This window comes from Drosophila arizonae, chromosome 2 (assembly GCF_054131065.1).
Source record: "Drosophila arizonae isolate 15081-1271.41 chromosome 2, UAZ_ARI_1.0, whole genome shotgun sequence".
In the NCBI taxonomy this organism is placed as follows: Eukaryota; Metazoa; Arthropoda; class Insecta; order Diptera; family Drosophilidae; genus Drosophila; species Drosophila arizonae.
In genome coordinates, this window is record NC_142922.1 from 22,260,893 (window position 1) to 22,286,931 (window position 26,039).

The 26,039-nt window shown below is 37.0% G+C and overlaps 2 protein-coding genes and 1 long non-coding RNA gene across 3 annotated transcripts in view; 2 read left to right on the forward strand and 1 right to left on the reverse strand.

Annotated features, from left to right (window-relative positions):
* The window catches only part of LOC108615232 (Molecule interacting with CasL), a 44,079-nt gene that overhangs the window by 4,329 nt on the left and 13,711 nt on the right, over positions 1-26,039 (forward strand). The window contains exons 3-4 of the mRNA XM_089468114.1: positions 4,121-4,230; positions 20,427-20,490. The gene's annotated coding sequence lies outside the window, so the exon portion shown is untranslated. The remainder of the gene's footprint in view (positions 1-4,120; positions 4,231-20,426; positions 20,491-26,039) is intronic.
* LOC149270573 (uncharacterized) lies at positions 15,186-22,974 on the reverse strand. Its single transcript, XR_016269989.1, has 3 exons — positions 22,767-22,974; positions 19,210-19,537; positions 15,186-18,240 (listed from the first exon to the last, which is right to left on the reverse strand). It is a non-coding gene; the product is annotated as an uncharacterized LOC149270573 (long non-coding RNA).
* LOC108615359 (uncharacterized) lies at positions 23,441-25,761 on the forward strand. The gene has a single exon (XM_018009801.2). It carries the CDS (start codon positions 25,136-25,138, stop codon positions 25,589-25,591), a length of 456 nt encoding a protein of 151 aa, XP_017865290.1. The 5' UTR covers positions 23,441-25,135; the 3' UTR covers positions 25,592-25,761.

Here is a 26,039-nt window from a genome sequence, read left to right on the forward strand (position 1 = left end):
GACAGTCGGAGAGAAAGATGGACAGACAGGCGGACGGGCAGAGAGCGTGAAGTTAAGTAGCTTTCCTTGCCACTTTCAGCTGTGTGGCAACAACGACAACGAGGACAAAGACACAGACACATATATAAACTCAACGCAACTCAATTCCGTTTTCCTCTGTTTAAATAAAGTGAAAAACTTATTTTTCATGCCAAAACTTTTTGCTTTCCTTTCGTTTAACGCTGCATGGTCCGAAGTTTTTGTCTATTGATAAGATAATTGAAAGCCTTCACAATAAAGATAACCCCAAATTTAGAAATAGGTGCTGACACAATTGTAATTAACAATTCCAATTCGGAATTCCTTTTGTTTCCCAAAGTCTTCGGCCTGCAGCTTAGCAGCTTAGAGCGTTAATGAATTGGCTAATTATTGATCAGAGAACACGCGTTCGAACTGGTTTTTAACACAGAGATCAATTAAAATGCTCGACGATAAACAAATCAGAGACTCGTAGAATGCTTTGAACTATCGATTTGGAGCCAGGCTAGAGGTGTACAAGAAATAGTTGTTGCTATTTTTATGCGATGAATTTTAAAAAGTTTAGAAATGGTAATAGATTAGACGAGCGAGAGAGAGAGTGAGTAAACTATAAACATAAAGATATATATATATAGCTAAAACGAGGTATTGAGATATGCATATAGTTGTCAATTGACTAAAAGAGATAGAGAAGGAAAGATAAGTAGAAAAGAATGAAAGAACAGAATGGAAAGACACGGAAAAAGGAGAAAAATATCGACAAAAAATCGAGAATGAATAAGGAGATATAGATGGAGAAAGAATCATATAGACAGAAAAATGAGCAAGAAATGAGATGAGAAAGATTTTTATAGAGAATGAGAGTGATGCATGACAGAGGAACTGATGAAAAGAAAGAGCGAAAAAAAAGGTAGGAGGCACCAAAAAAAGAGCAGAACGGATAGAAGGAGGCACAAAATATTGAGAAAAAAGGAGAAATGGAGAGTAAAATGGAAAAAGTGAAATAGACAGACATATATGTATGTAAATTCATATATAGATCGATAGATACGGAGATGATGAAATGAACGAAGAATTTGATAGCAATAGATTATATATAGAAAGATAAAGAAATAGGCTGAGAGAGGTTTAAAGCGGAACATATGGAGTGAACGCTATCTGAGATATGTACATATTGGTGAGCAGAACGACAAACCATTGATAAAAAGTATTTTTTGAAATTTTACGACTTAATAAAGATAACGCCTAACATATGTTCGATATAAGAAAGTCAGATATCGAGTATTCAACACCATCTTGGCATTCAAATATCCCTGCACGCTGCAGGACTTCGATTCACTCCGCACCGACCCAATTCCCGATGGGCATTATAGGACCGCGAAGCACTTGAAGATCGAATGGCTTCTCGCACACCGACAGAAAGCGTTGAGGGTACCCGAAATTTGAGTAGCGGCTCTATGTGAACCTCTTCCCTTAATGTCAACAAAAGGCAAAAGTGTGCGCAAGCGTAATTGATATACACAACAAATTCTAATGCAATAAAAGAGCAAGCAATTGGATAAACTTTTAGCTGTTCATGTTGATAGTTGCCTTCACATATTTTTTTCATTTCTTTTCATGACTTTTTTATGAGCCGTCAAATGAAACCGCAAAAAATTGCTTATCGCTCAGTCGCTCATTACATCGAGTTCAATTTTTGAAGGCCTTTAGATGCCTATTCGATTTCTTTTGCCTTTCACGTGACGCTGTGAATATATATTTATGTGTGTGTGCTTTTTCATTGATTATTAATCACATTTTGATCGCCTTAGCATTGGGACAAGTGAAGGCGTCAATTGGCTGCCGTCTTGCCGTCCAAGTCCGTCAAACACTTTCACACAACTTTTATCACAAAGCCGACATCAGCAAATGGCCATTATCCATATCATATTTTTCGCTGTTGTTGTGGTCAGCTTGTCGGGCACCTTCTACAGGTGAGGTTCAGGCATTATTAATTAAAAAGAAAAAAAAAAATACTCAAGTCTCCAGCTGTCACTGGTGGCCATGACCCCTAGCTGGCTAGTCTTTTGTTTCCAATTGAATTTTCACTATTTTCCCATTGAAAAACAACAACAACGAAAACAATCGCTGTTCACGTTAGCTAGCAGTGCCTGGCCTTTAATTCGAGCCCAGTTTTCCAGTTTGTTATGAAAATTTGATCAGGTTTGCCGCCAAAGCGAGCAAAGCATGCAAATCAGCCAGCCGTAGACGCTCACACAGCCATTCACCAATACACTCCCGAGCACTCGTGAGTATTTACACCAGCACTCATACACACTTATTCCGCTGCAGCTACTCATTCACTCATTTAGCTCTGTTCACTTGCCTAGTTCTGTTCGTGCTCTGTGCCGCAAATATGATTAAGTTCTTCTCTCCTTCTCCCTCTCTCTCTCTCTCTCGTTTTGTTTTTTATGCTTCGACAGCTTCTGGGCTCGAGTCTGGGCTTCGGCTCGATGAATCGAGGAATCGTTAGGGCTTGGTGGAAAGTGTTGCCAAAGCTAATGTGCTTAGAGAACGAACAGTTTATCAAATGTAGGTTGCACCCAACTGGGATAAGCTGAAACAATTTTTCACATTACTGTCTAGTAGATCTCAGGTCTCGGCAATGAACAAGTTTTCATTTAGAAATTAAGATGCTACATTAAAAGAAAAGGCAAACTCATGCAACTCACAAAAATGGAAGAATGGATTCTTAAAAGTGTCATCAGTCTATATAGACAATATGTGTATCACTCAGAATGCAGTGCTAAATGGGCTTAGCTTAGTCTATATTTCCTCTAGACCTTCTTTGCCTTTCCATTGCAACTTAATCACATAAATTGCTTTATTGATTTGCTCTGCTCACATCAATTACCATTTAAAGTTCACGGTTAGACTAGATCTATTAGGTTGTCCACGGGGCAAACACTTTGCCAATTGCATTCGCTTAGTTTATGCCCCGTCCGTCGCCTGGCAATTGTTTAAAGTTATTGACAAAATAGTTTGTGATTTATTGCCATAATAGATTTGTATCGCTAACGTGTGGGAGCTGTCAATTTCATGATTGCATCGCATCGTATTGTTCTATGTTGCTTTTGCATATTGCATTGCCAATTGTGATGTCGGGTGAAGGCTTATCAAAACAAATACTGAATGCTGAATGCTAAAAATTCTAATTTCTAATTTGAGGCGTTGACAGGTCGTCAAGTTCGATGGCGGGTGTATACCTATTTATATCTGTGTCATATGGACACTTTGAAGTGAATGAAAAGTGTTTATAAATAGTAATTTCTGAGTGCATGTCACGTCGAATTTGACAGCCGTACAATTTCCGCCGGAATCTTCTAGGAATCGTTTTGTTTATAAGCATTTCTCTCGATTTGCTTCTGCTTTGCTTTTGGGCATATGAATCACATACGCTAATTATAAACAACGGAAAAAGCCTCGCGATATATGACGTACTTCAACTAATACGAAACCTTGGCAAACAAACACACGAAATGTGACATCAGGTAAAAGTGAGCTAAATTATCCTATGTAGGGGTATGCTGGAGTATAAGACACTCCATTATTTTTACTAAATTTGGCATAAATTGATGCAGCGAAGAGAGGAAGTTAATAAGGGAGAAGACAAAAAATCATCAACGATTGGAGAAGAACTGAAGAGAGAAGAACGCAGAAGGGAGAAGAATACTGCAGAGTACAGAAGATCAGGAAAGAGATGAAATATGCAGAAAAGAAAAAAATTACCTGAAAAAAAAGAAGAATGCGATATTACGTGAAAAGAGGGAAAAGAATAGAGTATAAAAGTGAGAATTCCGTCAGAAAATAAAATAAGATAATCTTATCTAGAACTAGGGAAGAAAAGAATATGAAAGACAGAAATCGGGAAATATATAAAATAATTTGAAATATGTAAATCTTCTTCCAACTTAATAATTTGATTCTATAGATTGTTGTGAATTTGTATAATTTAATATAATATAATTACAACAAAAAATATACTTCTATTATATACTATTTTACTATTTAACATGTTATTAAAAATCTGTTATATATGATATTTCTATCTTTTTGCTTTCAGTGAACGACGCGAAATTACAGCTAACAAAATTGAGGTTTCTTCTATTGTTTCCTTATTTTTTATACTATAATTACCACAAATGTTGTTGGTCGTAAATTTGGCAATTTAAGGTGAGTTCAGCTGGTTGCGTGTTGATTTATGATTAATTATTTTTATTTTTTTGTTCGACATACATATGTATATAAATATGAGTTGATTCTAAGTAGAATAAATAAAAAAACTTTTTCTAGAGATTCACAAGCAAGCTTAACTGATTTTTAATTTCATTGTAAATAAATTCAATATTCAAAATTCAATATCTATTGGAAATTCCAGAAACGATAGTATTATGAATTTTGCTGGCAATTATAGATAGATATCTAGATACTTTCTGTATTTACAACTTACTATGTCATATGTTTCATTAATTGTCATTTATTGTCTTTTTTCTCATTAACTCTTGCCTAATAAAAATCGTCTCAGTTAGCTAAATATAAATACATTGTTTTTAAAAACTGTTAAGAAATCTATTGATAGAATCGTAAAAATTTCGTTTATTGTTAAAATCACGTGCACAAAATGCGAATATTTAAAATCTGAGTTGTATTTGTAGTCGTCAAGTTAACATGCCAAAATATGTATATACATATATGCCTATTTGGGATATGATTAATTGACTGAGCTCATCATGATGATTAGTTTTATATTTACATTTACATTTACAATGCATTCAAGGGTATCAAAATGACAAAAGCAATGAAAATTCGAGCAATTACCCTTCTACTATGGAATGGGAATAGAGTATTAACTGTGCTTAAGTTGCGCAGCAATTTATTGATTCACTGGCTTATAAATATAGATAGTTCGAATTTCTGGATATGTATATCCAAGCGGTTATATAAGCTCTGTGCACAACGTTAGGCAAGGTCACTTCACGTTGCAGTGTTGCATACGGTTTGGTGTCGATTTCCCAGTTTGACCTGCTGCAGCTGCTGTTGCAAGCAATTGATAAACCGTTACAGTTGACTGATTGCTTTCTGTGTGACAGCCGCACTGGCTGGCTGCTGACATTTGACTGTTATCAATCTGGGTTCGCGCTGTGCCCTTTTGTGGGCTCTCGGCGCCCGATTTTAATTAGTGAAATGCTGCGACGCTCTCTGTTGGTCGCTTGCCAGAATCACGAGGTGCAAAGTTTATTGGGCCAATAATACATCGAACGAAAATAAATGTCTATTTGCTGCGAAATCGAAACTGGCCACAGCGAAGCGCAGCAAATGACAAATACTATTTTTAATTACTCACTGCCATCAGCGAAAGTTTTTAGTTCAATTCGATTTGATGACATTTGAATCGATTTAGTATAGAGCAAGCAAGCCCTGAGCAGCATAAATAAGCAAAAAATGTATTTAGTCGGCAAATGAGAATTACATTTATTTGTGCCTCTTGCTCTTCAAGATAGTAAACAATTGCAAATGGCATTTGAAAATGAATCAAAAACTTTCCTCACAAGTGAAAATTTGAAATGCCGTGTTAAGTTCCTCAATGTTGAATACCCTGTGTATAGAGGGATAGGGTATATTGTGTGGTCTAGGATATTATTTAAAAAAAAATGTATATATAAATATATTGCAGACTATTTTAAAGATATATATGTATATAAAATAAGCAGAATTAATTTTTTATTTATGATATAATTATAATAATTATAGTAAATTATTCATTTAATAATATTAGATGTTTGACAGGGTATTTCCTAGTCATTCCAACTTTTTGCTGGTCTATCTAGCAGGTATTATTTGTATATTGTAGAAATATATTTCTTAATACTTGAGTATTTATTCAAATGAAAAACTTAAGGTATAGAGGTTATATATGTATTAGTCGTTTCAGTCCATCTCACTATTTGTTATTTATATATTCCTAAAATACTATTCCCCTCTTATCCAAAAAATTCTTCTTTGAGTACAAATGATTTATAGGGTATGCGCTAGTCGTGCCAGCACACTACCTGCCTACTAAACAGTTATCACTGCTATTTGCTGCTAATATTAGCGTGAAAAGCGGCGCAGCTTGTGATTGCATGCGACTGGGTCCGGCAGAAGACGGCGGCGGGGTGTGGCATGGGCGGCTGGGCTGGGGAGCTGTGGACTGGGGCTGCTCTTGTGGTTCTGCTGTTGGCTAAGTTGTTGGTTCTTGCTTTGGCGCCGTCGAGATCCAAGTGATATTTGCACCATTTTCTATACACATATGATATTAGCATGAGTGTGTGAGTGTGTGCGTGCATGCGTGTGTGTCTGTGACTATATTTTATTATTTGTTGGCTCTCTTTGGGCTGTTTGCTCTGCTTTCTAACATTTCCTGTGGTTTTTGTTTTCATCTATTTTGTTGCTGTAGTTGTTGTTGTAATTCACATTTAATTGTACAATTTTCCGCGCTATATTTGATTATGCGAAACTATTTTGGTTGTCGGCCGCCATTTTGTTTTGGGGCGCATTTCTAGTTAGATTTTTAAATTCGAATTTCATAATAATTTCTCTTTGCGGTTTGTTTCTGCTGGCAAGTTTATTGAACCAAAAACAAATTACGGCACACATTAACGTTAGATTGTTATTGTTGTTTTGATTATTGTAAACCGCCCAAAAAGCTTGCTTTAGCTATTTATGGTCATCAGCCCAAAACAAAAATATATCTATGCGAGAGCGAGAGAGCAGTATGTTGTTCGTTTATTGCCTCGCATAGGTCATTGCCATCAGCAAATGTACCGCAAGTACAGCATGTCGAATGTAAACATTTCAGCTTGATTTTGGGCCATTTTGTAAGGGGGGTGGTAAAGCAAGATACGATCTACATATGCATAGAGAGAGGCATATACATATCTATGCTAGCTATGATCTATATATATAGAGCTACATATATACATGTCTGTACTAGTCAGCCATGGACTGCAGAGCGCCCACCTGCAAGCAAAATGTAGGACGGCCCCAAGTAATGGCGCCCATCGGACAGCAATTGGTCTCTGCGCTTGACTCACCTGTGTCTCTTGATATGTGTGCATATATGTATGTGTATAATTTTGCTCGATTTGACAGTTATCGATGGTGTTTAGCATCGTATTACTTTGCAGTATTAGCAGCAGCTGGCTCAAGTTTCTGCAAAATTGTTCGACAATTACGAATATTATATAAGGTCCGGTTCGGGTTACTTCATTTTGCAACCAGATTACTTGATTAGAATATACAAATTGGTATAATTTACAGATATATACATATCTAGATCAATATTAAATAAGATCTCAAAGTAAATTGTAATCCAGCAGTGAATAGATACGATAGTAAAATTAGATTTTATTTCAATCATCAAATTGTTTACAGTTTATAGATTGTTGCCTTTTGATTTTGATATTTGTTTAGATTTGAATTTCCTCAATCAAAATTTTCCTTAAAATAGATTTCTAATTATATCCACTGCGATATAGATGTACACTTTGCTGTGTATATAAAATCTTATTCATGCATTTTTACTTATCCAGAATTCTTCTATGAATACCCTTTACATTTACTTACATGTATGTAAATATATTGTTTTAATTAATTTAGCTCCATATATGTAATTGTTTTCGTAATTAAATTTACTTACGAGCACAATTACATTCGGTATCAGAATTACAATCGCAATCACCTGGTGTACATGAATGCCCTTGCTAATCAATGCCTCGACCTTATCGCTGTTTGTAATTTGTAGTTAATTCTCGTCCCATGGCGCCAATGTTTCCATATATATAGCTGGGCCATCTGACTCGGAATATTTGCACACCTATGCACGATGCGACGGACGATAAGGCTAATCAAAATGATATTCAAAAGAAATACTAGTAAAATACCGCCCGTTATCAACGAGGGGAAATGGGGCACGATAAGCGTGTTGACCGAACCAAATTGGGTCTATGGGTCTGAGGGTCTAAGCGGCATCAGCTGTGCGCAAACCATATCAATTGCTGGCTATATATGGCTCGAATGCAGGGCAAAGCGTACCGTACAATCGACCGAGAGCCAAATGGTGTGGAGCTAGGCAGTTGTTCGGTTGATTATCAATTGGAAAGTCGATGGCAACCGCAGCAAAGCCTCAATAAACGGGGCGTGGCCATGGGCATTATTTTGTGCAGATAATTGGGAAAGCATTTGTAGAAGCTCCCAGCGGAGCAGCTTGACCAATGCTTCGAGCTACAGGCTCCAAGCTTCAAGCAACACGCTTCACGTTCAACAGCTGAAGTTGCTTCAGCTTGGAGTCGAGCTGTGTAATAAACAAGTTCTAGTTGTTGTGCTTGCTGTTGTTGTTGTTGTTAATGTTGATGTTGCTGGTTGCGCATGAATCACCCCTGGTTGTTGTTGTTGTTGTTGTTGTCATGTTGCTTTGTGCGTTGCTTTTGAGAGTTAACTAAACTATGTACACACAGGCATTTACAGTTAAAGGGCAACCACTGCCACAGAGCGAGAGAGCAGCAGAGAAATGAAGAGAAATGGAGCGACTCCAACAAGTCCAATTCCAACTCCAACCAACTGCGATTCTGTCCCGTTTATGACGTTTGCACTTAACCCCGAGCATGGCACAGTTATTATTCTTTTTCCATGTTTTGTTTTTCTGTTTTTTTGTTTTGTTGTGTTTTGTTTGGTTAGCTCTGCCTGAAGCTTTTGCACATAGCGGAAGCAGATCGGGCGGGCGGTTAGCCAAGCGAGAATCATTCGAAAAAATGCTCCATTTGTTGTATTCTGTTAGGTTTGCTACTCGCTCAAGAGGTGAAACGAGTATATTAAGTGAATTGACATAAGTACAGATCGTATGACAAACTAGTTAATTAACAATTTTAATTAAAATATACAATTTAGATTAAATGCTTAAAGGTCTGTTAGTATTATAATTATTTGTATACACACACTAGACAAATTCCAAGCCAATAATCATTAAATTTCATATATCATGAGTTTAATTATTGATAGAGCTGTTATTGCGAGATACTTGTATTACGATTTTATATTCGTGTTTATGTTATGTTATGTTTATAAATAAAAATGCGAAGTTTATTTAGTGTATATATTATATAGTACATATATTATAAAATTTAACAAATTTAAGTTGCGGTCATAATAATAGCAGCACCATTTTTTTAATGGAACTTAAATTCAATGTCAATATTTAAGTTAAGAACAATATATGTTAATCTTAATATTTATCTCAAATTCTGTTAAATATATTGCTCTACTGCTTCATTGTAAGATAGTTCTCAATATAACAAGAAGCTCAGCTATTGCTGAACCATAAACAAGTATTCAGCAGTCGGTATTTCCCACTGCAATGTTCTGTTACAAGCCTCCTCTTTGCTGGTTGGTGTCTTTAGATAGGTTTCCATATTATACACATCTAGTTTTTTTTTATTGCCGCTTGAATGCATTGCCAACGGATATTGACAGTAGTTAAATGCAATTCACTGTAAGCTCCCCAATGGGCGAAGCTTAGGTGTGTGACGTCAGCGCGTAAAGCAACAAAAATATGTGTATAAAATATATGTGTGTGTATGTGTGTGTGAGTATCTAAACTAGCTTCAGACCTGCCAAGTTGCGCAAGTTTGTATTCGATTTATAACGGTTTTACTGCAACTATTGCTGAAGCACAATTTCGCAATCAATCAAGTTAAATCAAATTTTGATAATTTGTTTCTTAAGCACATAATTTGCAATAAACTTTTATTTTCTTCTCGTTGTAAAACTAAACTTTTGATTGTTGTTTGCAAATCAAATTTTTATTATTTATTGAACGGAATTATTATTGTTAAACTGGTCTACTTTCGCTTCCACTTACTCCTCGAGGTACTATATCAATCGAAACGTGAAAGAATAGGATGATTAGATAAAGTATAATAAATAGTATTAGCTATCTTAGAGTATTTCATAGTCGACTGTAGCCCACTAGACCACTTTTACTTTATACTTTTGCTAAATTTTTTGTGTTGTATATAAAACACAAATAAAACATAGTTTTTGTGTGGCTAAGCAAAAGTATTTATTCAACTTGTGTGGGAGGGAGGGAGGTCGGTGAGGCAGTCACTGGTTCATGGCCAACTCGTGCGCCTAATGGCTGCAAACGTAAGCAGTCACAGTAATTACAACAACAATAACAACAGCAGTAGCAGTAGCAGCCACAACAACAACAACAGCAACAACAATAATAATAATAATACATTGTGCAGCACCACGGAATCTGGCCAATGAATCAGAGAGCTCTACAGAAATGGGCCAACACACGCCAACGCAGCCAAAATCTGCACACGCGATGCCCGAATATCGAATACATTCATTCATATGAGTCTATCTATTTGTATGTGAGTTGGGTGTGTGTATGTGAGTGTGCGCTCGATATTGTGAGTGGTGGGCGCCTGTGGTGCCACGCCCACGCGTACTGTAATGCCTATTATGGCAAAGTAGCTGACAATTTTATGGCCCAAATGGAAAAAAAACTTGTCTAGTGTCAGCCAAGCCGCCAAAATGTTAACAATTATAAACAGTTTATAAAAAAGACAAATAGATCAACTGGCCGGTGGCAAGGTGAACAGAGCTAAGCCACTTAAGACGCTGCACGTGCCGGCCAAGTGGAGATTATGTAGCTAAAGAAAATAAAACCAAAAACGCTTTAAAAGCAAAGTAGAAATATACAAATTTTGCAATGGTGAGAGTTGAAATTAAAAAAAAAAGAAAAGCTTAATAATTAAAAACAATAAAAAAATTAGTAATTTATAATTCGTGAAAATGCGATACAACTTATTAATCAGTTCGAGCTTAGATTAAGATCAGCTTAAGTTTAGCTATGATTTTAGCAAATGTGAAATATCGTGAAGACCTATAGCTTTTAATGATTTTTAAATTAAATTATATTAAAGCAAAACATTTAAAAAAATTTAAATTAATAACAATATCTTTGTACAATTTTCAAATACAATTTCTTCGATTTAAATTACGATTTCGTTTTTACTGGCTAATCTAAAACTGTTGCAACATGTCGTATGAGTAATGCGTGTGATTCAAGTCTATAAACGCACGACAGAAATTAACAGCGACAGCAAATTCTTGCGTAGATTGAAAATGCCAAGAGCTGGGCAAATTGTGCCAATCGCCCCAACTAAAACACCATAACAACAGCCAATTTAAAAGAGAATGAGAGGGGAGATAGAGAGGGAGAGAGAGAGAGAGAAGGTGAGGGCAATTCATCGATTTCGATGCTAAAAACTTGTTCGTACTTTGCAAAGTTTACGCAACTATTCAGACTCCGTTGGCTAATTTCATTTGAAATATGTGTAAATTGAATAATTCTATTGGCACTTCAAGCAGTCCATCATTCAATCACTCCATCAGGCAGCGAGAGAGACAAAAGTGCCATTGCACGCACCATGAAAATCTGACCCAAAAAAATAAATATAAAATGGAATTGTTGGAAAATTTCTGCTGTGCGACATGGAGTGATGTCTGTAGGCTAGAAAAATTCTGTCATGTGACTGACAGCAGCAGAAGCCATAATAATAATGAAAATATACGCAATAATAATAGCAATAATGATGGTGATGATGATGATGTTGTTGATTAGATGGTCAAGCAGCGTGTCGTCCACTAAATGAAACAAAATTTATCGGATTAAATTTATGACAATTTTTCATGCTGTAATGCGATAAAGTGCGCTGATGCCGCAGCTGTAGTGTAAAGATATATATATATATATATATATATATATATATATATATATATATATATTTGTCAGTTATATATATGCAGCTCATATTAAAGTGGATTGACCAGAGCAATGCATTAGCTTTTCTCTTTGACCGCATAATAAGTATATATAAATTTCTATGTTTTTAATGTTTAATCTAATTTACAAGATAACTCTTTGCATGATTCGTAGGTTTGTTATAGAATTTCCAGTTACAGGGTATTTGAGCGTTCAGCCTTTTGCTGTCTGCGTGTTCCTTATTGCTTTATGCACGTTTAATGTTATCTCAGGCACTTCCTCGAAGTATATAGCATCTGCCTGTGTGTGTGTGTGTGTTGCATGCCGCAACTGCAGCAGGCATAACCAATGCAAAACCAAACTACAACAAGCCACATATGTTGCCCGTCCGTTCGTCCGTCCGTCTTTCAGTTGGATGCGAGACGGCCCATATAGAAGCTCGTTGCATTACATCTATTGTAAAACATTTTGCTGGCCTCGTCGCGTTTTTCATTTCTCCTCTGAATGGCTGACTGACTGACTGTCTGACTGTCTGACTGGCGTGTGCTCACTCAATTAGCGCCCAGAGGACCGAAACCGAAACCGAAACAAAACAACTAAAAGCCAACAGTAGCAGCAGCAGCAGCAACAATCTCAGCTGCTTCTTCTTCGCCCTGCCAGTGGGCCGAGGATTGTGCAAATATTCGCCGCTAACTAACTACAAATGAAATTGTCTTACACAAAAGTACAAGCATTTTCGTATGCAGCAACAAAATAAATAAATAAAAAAAAAAAAAAAATACAACAACAATTGTTGCAACTTTTCTTCTGCTAACGACGGCAGCACGGCGCGGCGAGGCGGGAAAATTTGTTTAAAAATATGCCTCAAGCGCTGCCGTCGCTCCTCCTCAGGCAAAAATCGAAAGAAAAAAACAAAATCCATGTATAAATAGAAAATGAATAAAAATACTTTTGGTTTTCATTTGGCTGCACTTTAATTGTTACTTTCGATGCGAAATTGATTAAAGTAAATGGCAAAAGTTGATGCGAAGAGCTAAGACTGAAACGATTCTCTTGTATTAAAAATAGAAAAGTAAATGGGTTATTTAAAGGCTTTCGTTAATGTAAAAAATTATATTTAAATATAAGAATATATATAGAATATGAAAATACAGATTCTCTCACATCTTTTCTTTTACTGTCTCTAGCACAAGTCTACATAATTACGTTTTTGTTAGTATTCAATTATATATGTATTTTCAATGTTTTCTAAGTATTATGCTGTTTATGTGGCAATTTAGTGTAATTAAATATTGCTCATACGCAGCGTCAGCCACAAGCACAACTGATGGCTGCATTTTGGCGATTAATAAGTAATTATTAGCGCAATTACAGTCGCAATTAACATGACTACTAGATTTTATATATAAATATTTATATAAACGTATACGTATGTGCAATCGTTTATTACTCATACGACCTGTTTGGCCGTGATTTGCAGTTCCAAGGAAATTGTGGATAGCTAAACAGTAAGGCACATGTTGAAATGTATATAAGACTATATATATATATGTATATATATTTATATACACATCTATACGTATTACTGTGTAGCTGTGTGAGCATCACAATTAAAGAACAATTATTATTTGCTTTGGCAAATATTTGCAGCATGTGCGCAACTTAAATGAGGCGTGCAGTGTAGCCAATGCAGCGCTGCCAAAGACACGTTTCACTTTCGTTACACACACACACGCATGCACACGCACACACACACATGGCATACGCACTTGGCCAAGTCATAAACCTGTCCAAGGCATCAGACACAATTGCAGTTGCAAGAGAATCTGCCGCTTGCCTCGCATCTCTTTTATTTTATTTTTTTTGTTTTTTTTTTTTGTTTTTGCATTTGAAAGTGAAATTTGCGTTTAAGCAGCGACATTTGTTTGCCATTTGTCTTGAAGGCGGCGACACTTGAACACCACTCGAAGCAGAATGGGCGAGGTGCGGTGGGCAGTGCACTTCTGTAGATCGAGCTGATGGATTCCATGTCTGCGTTTATTTGACAAACTCAGAGATATCAAATAAACAGCCCTGCGTTTAGTTCAGAGACTTTGTTTTTATTATTCTGGTAATGTGTGTGTGTAAGTGTGAGTGTTTAACTTGTGTTATCGATGCCACATGGCGTCGTGTGTGTGTGTATGTGTGTGACGAGGCGTGGTTTGCCTTGCGGCAATTTCCATTGAAAAACGACAATACCAATTTGGTCGTTCGCTTTCCGGTCTGTACAAAATTTGTGCTTGGGCATTCCAGCCTTATATGCTATGCTACTCGCTTTGATGTGTCTCATTAAAGCGCATTTTTCAAATGCAACGTGACATTTTTCAAGGTTGTTTTTGTTGCTGTTGTCGCATCATTCATCAACATTGCTGACCAACACCAAGAGATTTGTCATGCGGGCAGACAGGCAGGCGCATAATTAAATACTTTCACCTGCACACACAAACACACATGCACACACGTGTACTTGCACTTAGTGCATATGCAGATATGTATATATCTATATAAATATGTATGTAAACATATATTATGTACATGGATTCATGGCCAAGCACAGCCCCAAAGCTGGCAAGTGCCAATGCACTAAAAATAGGCGCATTGCCTTTGCCAGAGACAAACATTTTTAATAGCCGCTTTTCACGCACGGTCGTTGAGCTGCCGCCGGTGCCCCCTGTCAGTCCCCCCTTTTCAGTGCTCCGCTCCCCTATCCTAGTTTTAACACCCGCCAGAGGACATTAAGACATCAAAGCAACATCTACAACAGCAGCAGCAGCAGCAGCAGCAGCGGCAGCGGCAGCGGCTGGCATGGGGTAAATGCGTGAAAATAGCGATTTATGCACCTCAGGCCTTGTCGCCATTTCGGGTCGGTCAAGTAAATCTCAAGAGTTTACACTTTCTCAAATTCAAACAAGTACACAGTGAGAAAAACTAGCTGCCAAATGCCTAAATTTCTTGTAAATCTCGAATAGACATCTTCGATGTATGTGTATCTATGTGTCTCTGTATTTAGATATCGATGTATTTTTGTATCGAAGTATCTATATATATGTTCCTTAAATTGGCTTCATAGCATTGATGTATCTTTGCATCTATGTATCCAATCATCTATAAAATGTCCCTTCCTTAACTCAACTTAATTGCTTCGATGTATCTATGTACATAGATTGCTCATCGCCTATTTATTCATATAATACCATTTTCAAAACAATTTCATTTTATAACAGACAATATAAATATCTTACCAAAATCTGAAGATATTCAATAAGCAGGAGCCAGCAGCAGATACAGATACATTTGTATCTTTTTGCGTCTTCTAAAGATGCATTTGCCATGTTCTTGGTATTTTTAAATGAAATATCCGAATTTCTGGCACTGTTCTTCTTGTGCATATGGTCGGCATGCCGGGCTGTGTTTATGTTCTTGCATTTGTTTGTTTGAGTTACAATGTGTGTATCTAAGACTAACACACACTCGACACAAAGCAGGGCCAACATAGTCGGAGTGCGTCGAGTCCGTTGAAGATGGCAATAAACTGTTGTTGCGATGCTTTGACTTTTGACATGCAGGTTTGGGGGCGTTGCCGGCATATGCCATTAACTGTGCATCTCCATCTCTCGCCATGGGCCGACAATGAACCCACCAATGAAAGTGCAATCAGGGCGAGGTGGCTGGCGCTGGCTGCGACTGAGGCTGAGGCTGAGGTTGGGTCTGGGACGCAACGTCAATGACTGCTGGCAGCGCTAATTGCATTTATCGTAGCTTAGATGTTAATTATGACAGCGCAGAGTGCACTTTGTATAATAAACGTCGAACACACACACACACACTCACACACACGCATACTCTGTCATTCACACATTGTTGCATGCCTAGGCGTATCTGCGCTGAAATGTCGTTGATGTTGCTGATTAAGCAGGAGCCGCTCACAGCGAGGTCAATGCTATTGTAGCTCGCTTGATATAATAGATATTTAACGGTCGCGCAACCCGCACGTTTAAAAACACATTTGCAGATAAGGCTTACATAACGCTTACAAGAAGTCAAAATACGTGTGTGGCGGAAAAACTTTAGGCTTTTTTTTCCAACAATTAATTCTTCCTGTTTAACTACTAATATAACCTTTACTCATTGTTCATTATCTTTAGTGGTTAGTTTGACATTTATACAGAGCCATAAAATCACATTTATTTTTAGATTTTCTCTTGATTACTTCCTTTGCGTTTATGGTCATAAATTTGCGAAGTACGCTACATTAAATTAGCTTCAAAATCAATAGATTAGAATTGTTTATTTATGACAGATAGACTTTGGCACAGGATATAATATCTTGAACTTCTATAGAAATGTAAGAATGAATAAAACCCTGGGTCTTCGAATCTGAGTCTTGAGCTCTAATTAAATATTATATATATCATTTACGGAACTTAAAAACTTTAAAAACGAGCTTAAGACTACTGTAAACCCTTTCCTTCTTTATCTTTTCTGTTTCTTCTCATTTTCTTTCAACCTTTAACGTTGTCGTTCCTGTTCCTTCTTTTTTCTATTTATATCCTCTCTCCATCTCTCTCTTTCTTTCTATTTCTATCTGTATCTCTGTCTTTCTCTTTTATCATTTCTCTCTCTGTATATCCTTGTCTCTCATTCCCTCCTCTCTTTCTCCCTCTCTCTCTGTCTCTCTCTGTCTCTCTCTGTCTCTCTCTCTCGCTCTCTCTCTCTCTCTCTCTCTCTCTCTCTCTCTCTCTCTCTCTTGGTTTCTATCTCATATTAAATAATGTTATTTAAAACCCTAAACCACTTACGAACATTTTACTGCTTTTGGCTATATTTCGCTTGTTGCTTTGACTACTCGTTCGTATCTCCATCTCCATCTCTATCTGTTTTTGTATCTGTATCATCAAATGGTGTCTAAGGTCACACTTGCCATTGCCCCTGGCTAAGGTCTAAGGTTATGACAGCGGCCTTAAATGGACGCTAGCCACAATTTGTGTGCGTCTTTGGCGTTTTCATTGATATATCTGGCTTAAACTAGCTTTAAAATCTGAGAAATAAATATGCAAAGCTTCTAAAATACGAGTACTACTCATATAGATGTAAAGCTCGTATTCGCATAAGATAAGCCAAAGACAGCAAATTTTCTATATACATATATACATAGTATAGGACAGGTGCTGAATACTATATTGAGTATACATATAAAGAAGAAAGAAAAAAAGAAGAATGAAATGAAAAAAATGAAAAAACAGCAAACGATATTTCAATTTCGACTTTTGGCACCTTCACCTCAACAACAAATAACCACTCAGCTCCAACTAGTATTATATCATCAGAGCGCATAATTATTTATGCAAATATTTGCATAAATACACAAACTTTTTGCCTCTCCATTTGACAACAATAAATTAAGCGCAACAAAAATAAAATATATTGTTAATAAGAAAGAAATGTAAATTGTTGCTTTGCATAGATACAATAATGTTGCTTGGCTCGAATATTTTTGTGCCTTTTTTTTTTTTTTTTTTTTTTTGGGTGTGGCCAGGTCAGTATACGTTTAATGTGTAGAATTCAATTTGTCGCTGTTGCTGTTTATTGGGACAAAACAACAACAACAACAACAGCAGCAGCGGCAGCGGCAGCAACAGCTGCAAGCAATAATAACAATAAGTAAGGCGCAAGCTCAAAGAGCAAAGCAAACACGTTTCGTTATGCTGGAAAAGTCGCCGGCGCAAGTGAAAGCGCCGACGCCGACGTCGACGTCGACATCGACATCGCTCGTTGTCCCGTTGTCCAACCATGGGGAGGCAGTTATTCGCCAGCTTCAAGTTTTCCTTAAGGCGTCCCAGCAATCTCCGCCTGCTTTGCCGCGCACGCAGCTTGCCATCATATTTCACTGGCTGCACTTGTCGTGTTTGCTGTTGTTGTTGCAGCAGCAGTGGCTGTAACAACAACTGAACACTTGCACATTGCACACTTGGCCAACTTTGGCAACTTGACGGGGCAACAAACGAGTTGTTGTCGTTGTTGTGTTTGGCTGGCTGGCTCCATTGCCCAAAAGACTTAGCCCGGCTTTGCTGTGCAGTGTGCCAGACTATTTTTTTTTTTTTTTTTGCCGTTTCTCTGTGTGTGTCTCCTCGTTGTCTCTGGCCCGAAGGGGCAAAACATTTAATTTCATTCATTGGCAACGGCAGCCAAAACTGCCAAAAATGGCTAAGATGGAGGGGCAAAAATACACTCACATACACAGACTCTCATGTTAATTCCATTGTTATTATTATTGTCTACACTATGTAGATAGGATTCCATTGGGCTTGTCATTAAGTTTGTGACATGCGCAGCTGCGAAACATAGAATACATAAAACTAATTAGATTCGTTAGCTGACCACAAACTATATGGGAGGGGAAGCATATTTCGAAAAGAAAATTAATTACTTTTCCGCATGTACAAAAGCTTTAGATAAGTCCTAGCTCTATACTCTATGAATTTCCTTAGATATATATTTATAAATTAACATTTCCTGAAAATATTGTAGGCTTTGTTGTTGCTATGACAACTAAAAGATGTCATTAGAAACTATCAGATTAATTAAGCTGCTCGAAATCCAATAATGACTTTTGCTTTGACGTTTTGACATTTCAAATCAGAATCTTAAACCAAAATAGCTCTGTCATGATGATGACAATTAAAGCTTTATATGAAATTTAGAAGGTATAAGAGGATTTGGAGTGGAACTTTCTTGAGCCATTTCTTGACTGTAGCATAATTGTCTTACATCTGATGTGTTAACCATATTCTAGTTTTTGATTCTGCTTTAGTTTGGATGGTTGGATATTAAATGCTTATTAAATATTGTTGAGTTTAAAGTAACTACTAAATTCAGTAAATTCAGATTAGAATAGATTTGTTCAAATGCATATAACAGGGAGAAGTAGGCGCGGCCAAGCCCATAAGGTATATATGTATATTTTTTTAATTAGATTCGATTTTGTCTTGTTCGGCTATCTGTCTTCTTATATATGATCTAATTGATCTATATATATATAATTACACAATACCTATATATTTTTAATCGATATTAATTCTACTGTTATTAATTCTAGCAGAAATTCCATATTTAGAGTTTAGGTTATACAGTTATCAAAGTCAAACTCTGGTTTAATGGCAAGTTCTTAGTCAAAACTCATATATACATATGCATATAGTTAATATATATATATATTATTAATATAGTAGCTCACTATTATATTATAGTTGATTAATAGAGTATTTAGTTATCGAATTTCTATTTATGCATTTTTCACTTACGGTAGTTTTCATTGCTTTGCTGTTGATGTTTGGCCACGTGAATTTGCGCCTAGGCTTGAATTATTTTACGGGCCAACTTGCTACGTTATGCACCTTTTTGAACGCCAGTTGCTGGTGCTGGTAGTAGTGTTGCTGCTGCTGCTGCTGCTGCTGCTGCTGGTGCTGTCGATGACTGTTGACTGTTGTTGGTCTTATCCATCGCCTTACGTCTGCGCGTCGTCTTAGCTGACTTTAATGCCATATTCGTGCCGGCAATGGCTTGGAAAAATCTTTTTTAGCTATTTTGTTTTTTGGTAGTGGTAGGTACACTGCGTTTTATGCTCGATGCCTGCAAGTTAGCGTTTGAGATTTTTATGCACTTTCAAGAAATAAGACGAGTATATTAGCTTTGTACAATAGGCTATATATTAGAAATTAGGTATATTTATCTTTACCTCTATTTTATGTACATAAAGTGAGAAAAAAGATTTTATAGAAGTGTAGAGCAGCAATGATCAACTTTTGTTGAGCTTCTCAAAAGAGAAATCCGAGAATAGTATAGGCTAGCCACTGTCAGACAGTGAACGGGTATTAGGAGGTCGTTTGCCCAACTGTGGATTGCAAAAGAAATAGAAGGAATAGCATACAGTAAGCCTTGATGACAATAGTCCATAGTTAGGCAGCTGCAGGTGCGTATAAAATTTTCGCTCTAATCGAATTCCAATTGGCAGCCAGCACAATTACGCTCAGCTGTCTCGGAATGTGTTTCACACCTGCTCAGATGTACGATGAAAACTGCCAAATACTCAAATGCCTAAGCGTGTAAATATTGATTTTTTTTTCTCAAATTTCTATACGAGTTCAACATTAAACGATTAGCTATAGTTGACACGAACGCGAAACCTCTCAATCAACAGCCCACATAAACAATTATTTTCATGTACAGAGTGGCTGGAAGACAAGATTTGCATTATTATTCTTTGTCTGACGACCCACGCAACGCTCCTAAAACCTGAATGGAATGAAAGCCAAAAAAGACCACGAACAATTGAATTTTTTCTCCTCGCCTTTGTCTGTGCCACGTCTGATAATGGAGAATGTCATGTTCATTTATTTATATATATATTTCTTTGATTGGCCTTCACATTGAAGTGTCAATAATAGTTATGAACTAAGATTTATAAGCATTATTTATATACTTGGCTAATTTACGTTTGAACACTTTGTATCTCTTACAGTTAATGCTGCATGTACTTATGAGCAATCTACAAGATAACGCCTTCGACTGAGAGACTGAGTGAAGTAAGTATGGTTCGGGTACGGGTAGGGGTACGGGTTCGCTTAGTGGTAGCCCACGTTCATATTCATTTTAGAGCACTAGTCTTGTAAATTTATGCAAATTGTTATTAAGTTTTGCTGAAAACAAACCCCTTTGCCTGACCCCAATCGCAGTTGGTAACTGGAACAGGCGCTCGCTGTGTGTGCAGGCGGCATAAATTGTTTCCAACTGTAGTTGCATGTACATATAATAACATCATCGTGTAAGCCAACAACCGGAAATTGAAGCAAAAGATACTTTTACAGAGCATTCGGCACGCTGTGCAAATGATGTCAGCAGTTTTGCCAGGACCCACACACAGAGAGACAGAGAGTAAATGTGACAGGACTGCAGAGTCCTGAAAGGATGCTGCAAATTGAATGAGTTGAGCAACGCTGGCTCGTGATCCCATTTTGCGGGCAGAGCAGCCCAGTGGCCCAATGCGAGAGCAAATTGTTTTTTTTTTTTTGCATGTAATTCGATTTCTCTGCCAATACACTCAGAATCAATTAAAATGCCATTTTAAAATATATGTGTGTGTGTGTATAAAAATAAAGCAGAGTTCACTCGTCTACAGATACTCTGTCTCTTTTGGTGTCTCATTCTATCTCGCTTTTATGTTCGGCCTGCCAATTTTTTGACCCAATTTTCCATCCGCCTAAGAATAGCGAATTTTCAAATACAACTTTTTTTTTTGTGTGTTTAGCATTTCGCTTGAATTTTTAACAATTCATAAAAAATATATTTGCAGCTGAAAGTTAATATTGCAACAAATTGCAAAAGCCATTTGAGGCAAAATAAAAAAATATATTTATTTGCATTTTTAATGTTCCTTAATTGTAGCTGATTTATTTGTTAATGTCTGCCGCTGTCAAATGAGATTCGTCAAGAAATTTATAACAATGGGCAAATATTTGGCTCGTGCTCAAAATAGGCGCCAAGTTTCATGTAATCAAGCTTTTGTGCATATTTAAATTTGTATTTTCTCTTCTTATATTTGCCTGTCATCAACGTGACATGCCGCGTCTCGTCAAAAGTTGTTTTTCCTTTCCTCGTTTCTCTATCATGAACACCCCCCATGTAAGTGTACAAAAATATGTATATTTATACATAGTATATGCAAATGTATATATACAAATTTATATACTAATGCCCAAGCTCTCGGCCGGTCGGTCGGTCATCGGCTGCGTATCCGCATTGTTGTTCGCATCTGATCAGGTTTTTGTTTTGTTCTCTTCATTTTGTGGCTCTTTTTTCGTCATAAATCAATTTGTTGCAATTCGAATATATTTGCGACGCGCTTGCCGCCCAATTGGCGCAATTGGCTGCCAAAATTAGAAGGAGAAACATTTGGCGCAAACAAATGCGAGCCAACATGCGAACAAATCAATCAAGCGTTCTGCATCTCTCTCTCTCTCACTCTCTCTCCTTTTTGCGCTCAGCAGGAGCTCCAACTATTTATAGAAGTGCGAATAACACTGTAAAAAACTACGGAATGATATGGAAAGCATGTTGCCACAATTTGTGGCTACAGAACTTATGCACTACAAGTGGAATTCTGTTAGATGAGAGAGAGAGTATTTACAATACTTCAAGGTATATATGTTTTGCTGTCGGCAGACCAAATTTTCTGATGAATTCTATGAGAACAGTTGCTTTCTTTATACAAACTTAACTGATCTCTAGATTTTACTTACTTGGAACTATGATATAAATGGTATAAGGATTTTTTTGCGCTATATGTATAGTTGAACAGGACGTCGATCACAGTTCGTATAGTTATGGCTCTCATGAAGTATATCTAAGCAGTATTGTAATATTCCAATCGCAAAGTCCAGGGTAGCACATAGTCGGGCACAAGACAAGAGCACAGCTACTTATTGCTTTGTAAGTCATGCTACTAATTTTTATTCAGTTTATTCTTTCATTGAATTTAATATGTGTATATAATGCAACATCAAGTTTAGCTTGTATTTAATTTGTAATCTAATAAACCCAGTTCATATTTGCCAATGCCCTACCATTCATATGTAGCTAAAATTGTGATATTATATATTATATTGGCTTTTGAGGAAAGTTCTCAAATTTGATTTTCTTTTAATTTCAATTAGAATTATTTTCATTCCGGTGACCCTTCTTCCCCTTGCTTATATACTGTGTTTAATTTCTTCACGTACTTCACACAGTTATTTCTATTGATTTATTCTTGTCTTATGAACGTAACAAAATGTGAAATATGTTTGTTAATAACGTGACTCACATGTGTAAGTGCAGTCCATTTAGGGTTTTCTGGACAATGTTAGAAAGTGTTGAGAGTTGTTTGTATATTGTTGTTCCGTCACTTTCTTATCGACGTGTTGTGCGCTCTGCGTTCATAAATCAACTTATCTCTAGGTGCAGTGCGATTGTGTTGATTATGTGTATATGTGTGTGTGTGTGTGTAGGTGTTGATTATGAAAACATTTGTATTACTCGTTGTTTTTTGTTTCAAAGATACAATATCTACGAACCTATAATTAGAGTTCACTTTTCGCCTTATATGTCATTTCAATTACCTTGCTGTTGCATGGATTCCCACAGCTTTTGTTTACCTACTCAGGAAGTGTTTGTATTGTAGACTCATTGTGCGAATATAGAGATATATTCTGTATCGATGCGAATATAATTTTATTTAAATTTCCATCGGCCACTGAGATGTTTCATTTGTGAGCGGGCGGGTATTGAGTGCGCAACGAAACGAGAAAATTTGTGAAATAAAAAAAATACATGGTGAAAACGAAATTGTGAAAAGCTTAAAGAAAAACAGACAAGAAATTTGACAAACATCTAAAAAATAATACAAATAAAAGGAAAACACGAAATTCGCGCAGGTAATCAGAGAATTTGAAAAATTGACATACATTTATAACAGCAACAAAAACAAACTTGTTTATAAACAATTTAAAAAATTAATGTTGGGCGAAAAATGTTGTATTTTTAATAATTATGAAATTTGCTGGCAATTAGCCAATTCGAATTCTCTCTCGCTCTCTCTCCTCCTCCTGTCTCCTGTCTCTTCTGTATCTCTAGTGAAATGGTTCGTATCATTTATAAAACCTTGATCTTGTCCGACAGCCATGTGCAATACTTCATTTATAATTATTTTTGTAAATTGTGATATAAATATACAACCCCTAAAGGAAATTGCAATTGGTATGGACTCTATGAGTCATCACCATACGGCCTTATGCAAATAACTAGACGAGCATCCCCCGTACTCATTTTTGGCCTTAGAGACCGCCACGTGTTTTGGCAATTCCTCATACTTCCTGCCTCAACAAACAAAACATTACGCCGGGTTAACGCGATGAGCAAAATCGATAAGCATTTAGCTTTACCGTTACTTTCGACTTTAATATCCATGTTGAGCTTTTCCACCCAGTTCCAGTTTCTGTCCGCCAGTGACATAATATGCTCAGTGCCCAATGTGTCACACGCCAACTCAACAAACTGTGGAAGAGGAAGAGAAAGTGTGAGAGAGTGAGAGAGAGCGAGATACCAAACAGACTCAGGCAAAAAGGGACAGTAAACGACAGAGCGTCGCCAGGCCCAAACCCCCAGTAGGTCGTTTTATATGCATAAAAATGTATGTCAAGAGGGTATATAAAGCATAGAGTCATGTCCTAGTCCTATAGTTGTTTGTTGAGCATTAGAAATATATTTGATTATCAAAATATATATAAAGTATTTCTTAAAAGTAGTAAATCAGCCAAATGGTATATATATACTGGTTTCTATATATTTATTTTGTAGTTGCCTTGAAATTAAGAAGATTCTAGCCTTCTGTCACAAGGGTATATTGTCGTCGATCACATAGTTCAAACGTTCATTACTTGTTTTTCCTTGACAAGCTTTTCCATGGACACTTGACTCCGAGCACGGTGCGTGCGCTTTTTATGGCTTTCATGGCGCCAATCGAATTTATTTATTTTCTCTTCACCAAAGAGCAACTTAAATGGACGATAGGATAGAAGAATTGGATATTATACAGCATATATAGTTAGAACAATAATTTGTCCCAGTTAGGGTTAATCGTCTTGTGTGGCTACCAGATAAAAAAAAAAGAAAAAAAAACAAGATAGAAATTGGAAATTATACAGCATATATAGTTAGAACAATAATTTGTCCCAGTTAGGGTTAATCGTATTGTGTGGCTACCAGATAAAAAAAAAGAAAAAAAAAAAAAAACAAGATTGAAAAATCTTTACTTTTGCAAGCCGAGTAAATAGAACAAAAGTACAATAGATGAAGAATGCTTTGTATGGGAATTGAAGTAGAGGAATTCCTGTTTCTATTCCTATTCCTGTTCATCTTTGTTTTTGCTGTTGAAATACTATTGTGCTTTGGTGGAGCTGACAAGGATTGTGTTTAGTTTTTGCTTGAGTTGTCAAATATTTCTGTTGATTATATTAGACACATTTTAATAGTTCAGATTGTTATACACCTTACAACTAGCGAGAGCATACAAATAATTTTATAAAAATATTTCGATTTCCTTTTGATCGCTAGCCAAAGCATCGTAAAGCGTAAATTTCTTGTACATATTTAGAAGTTAATCACAAAAAAAAAACCCAAACACACTTATTCGCTATGAATCCATCAAACTTGGGCAAACAGAATGGGGCTTTAGTATTAGAGGTACTACAGGTGCTTGGTCGCCCGGCCACCATTGAGGAGGTGTCTCAGCGTGTGGCCAATATATATAAAGTGGCCCGTAAACGCATTCAGCCCGTTGTTGGAGATATTCTGACGGCTGGTGTGCATCAAGGCTTCTTTAGTTGCCGCAATTACGAATATTCTATCATTCAGCCAACCATTGATCAACTGCGCCAAGATATTGACAAGTATGTGGATGAAATGTTATCGCTGGACTGCACAGATGAGAAATTGTTGCCGCAGCCATCACCGTTGATGATCAAGCTGGAGCAATTGGACGGCTCACCGCCATTAACGCCGTCGTTCGTTCTGTCGCCTTCGCCATCAAGCGGGGAGCTGCGCGAGCGAACGCCACCCGGAGATGCATCGTCGGCGGTTGCTACGTATTGATTGATCCCATGATTGACACTGCTGCCCTTTTGACTAGTTTTTTCTATGTATTCAAGATATCTCTGTTTTTAAGTGTAAATTTGACAGCACATCGGGAAAGCTACACAACAAGTGCAGTAGAGTTCAGCTCAGTGCAATAAACCTGCGTCCAGGGCAGTCCAGTATACGCAGTTAACAATGCGTTTATTTTTCCGGCTCATTCGATACGTGAAATGAGGACGGCAGCTAGAGAGCTGGTGGTGCCTAGTGGCAGTTGCGAGCGGCGGCTCTTCCAGCTGCTGCAGCTCCTTTGTTCGTTTTGCTGTTGTTGTTGGTGTTGCTGTTGTTAGTTTTAATAGCTTGTGGGATTCCGACGTTCTCTAGATTCCACATTCCTGGCAAACAAAGGCCATGCTTTGCCCTGTCCCGTAGCTTACTTTTCATTTTTTATTTGCAAACTTTCAACGCT

Coding starts and splice junctions, on each gene's coding strand:
- LOC108615359 (XM_018009801.2), top strand. CDS start 25,136: ATGAATCCATCAAACTTGGGCAAACAGAATGGGGCTTTAGTATTAGAG.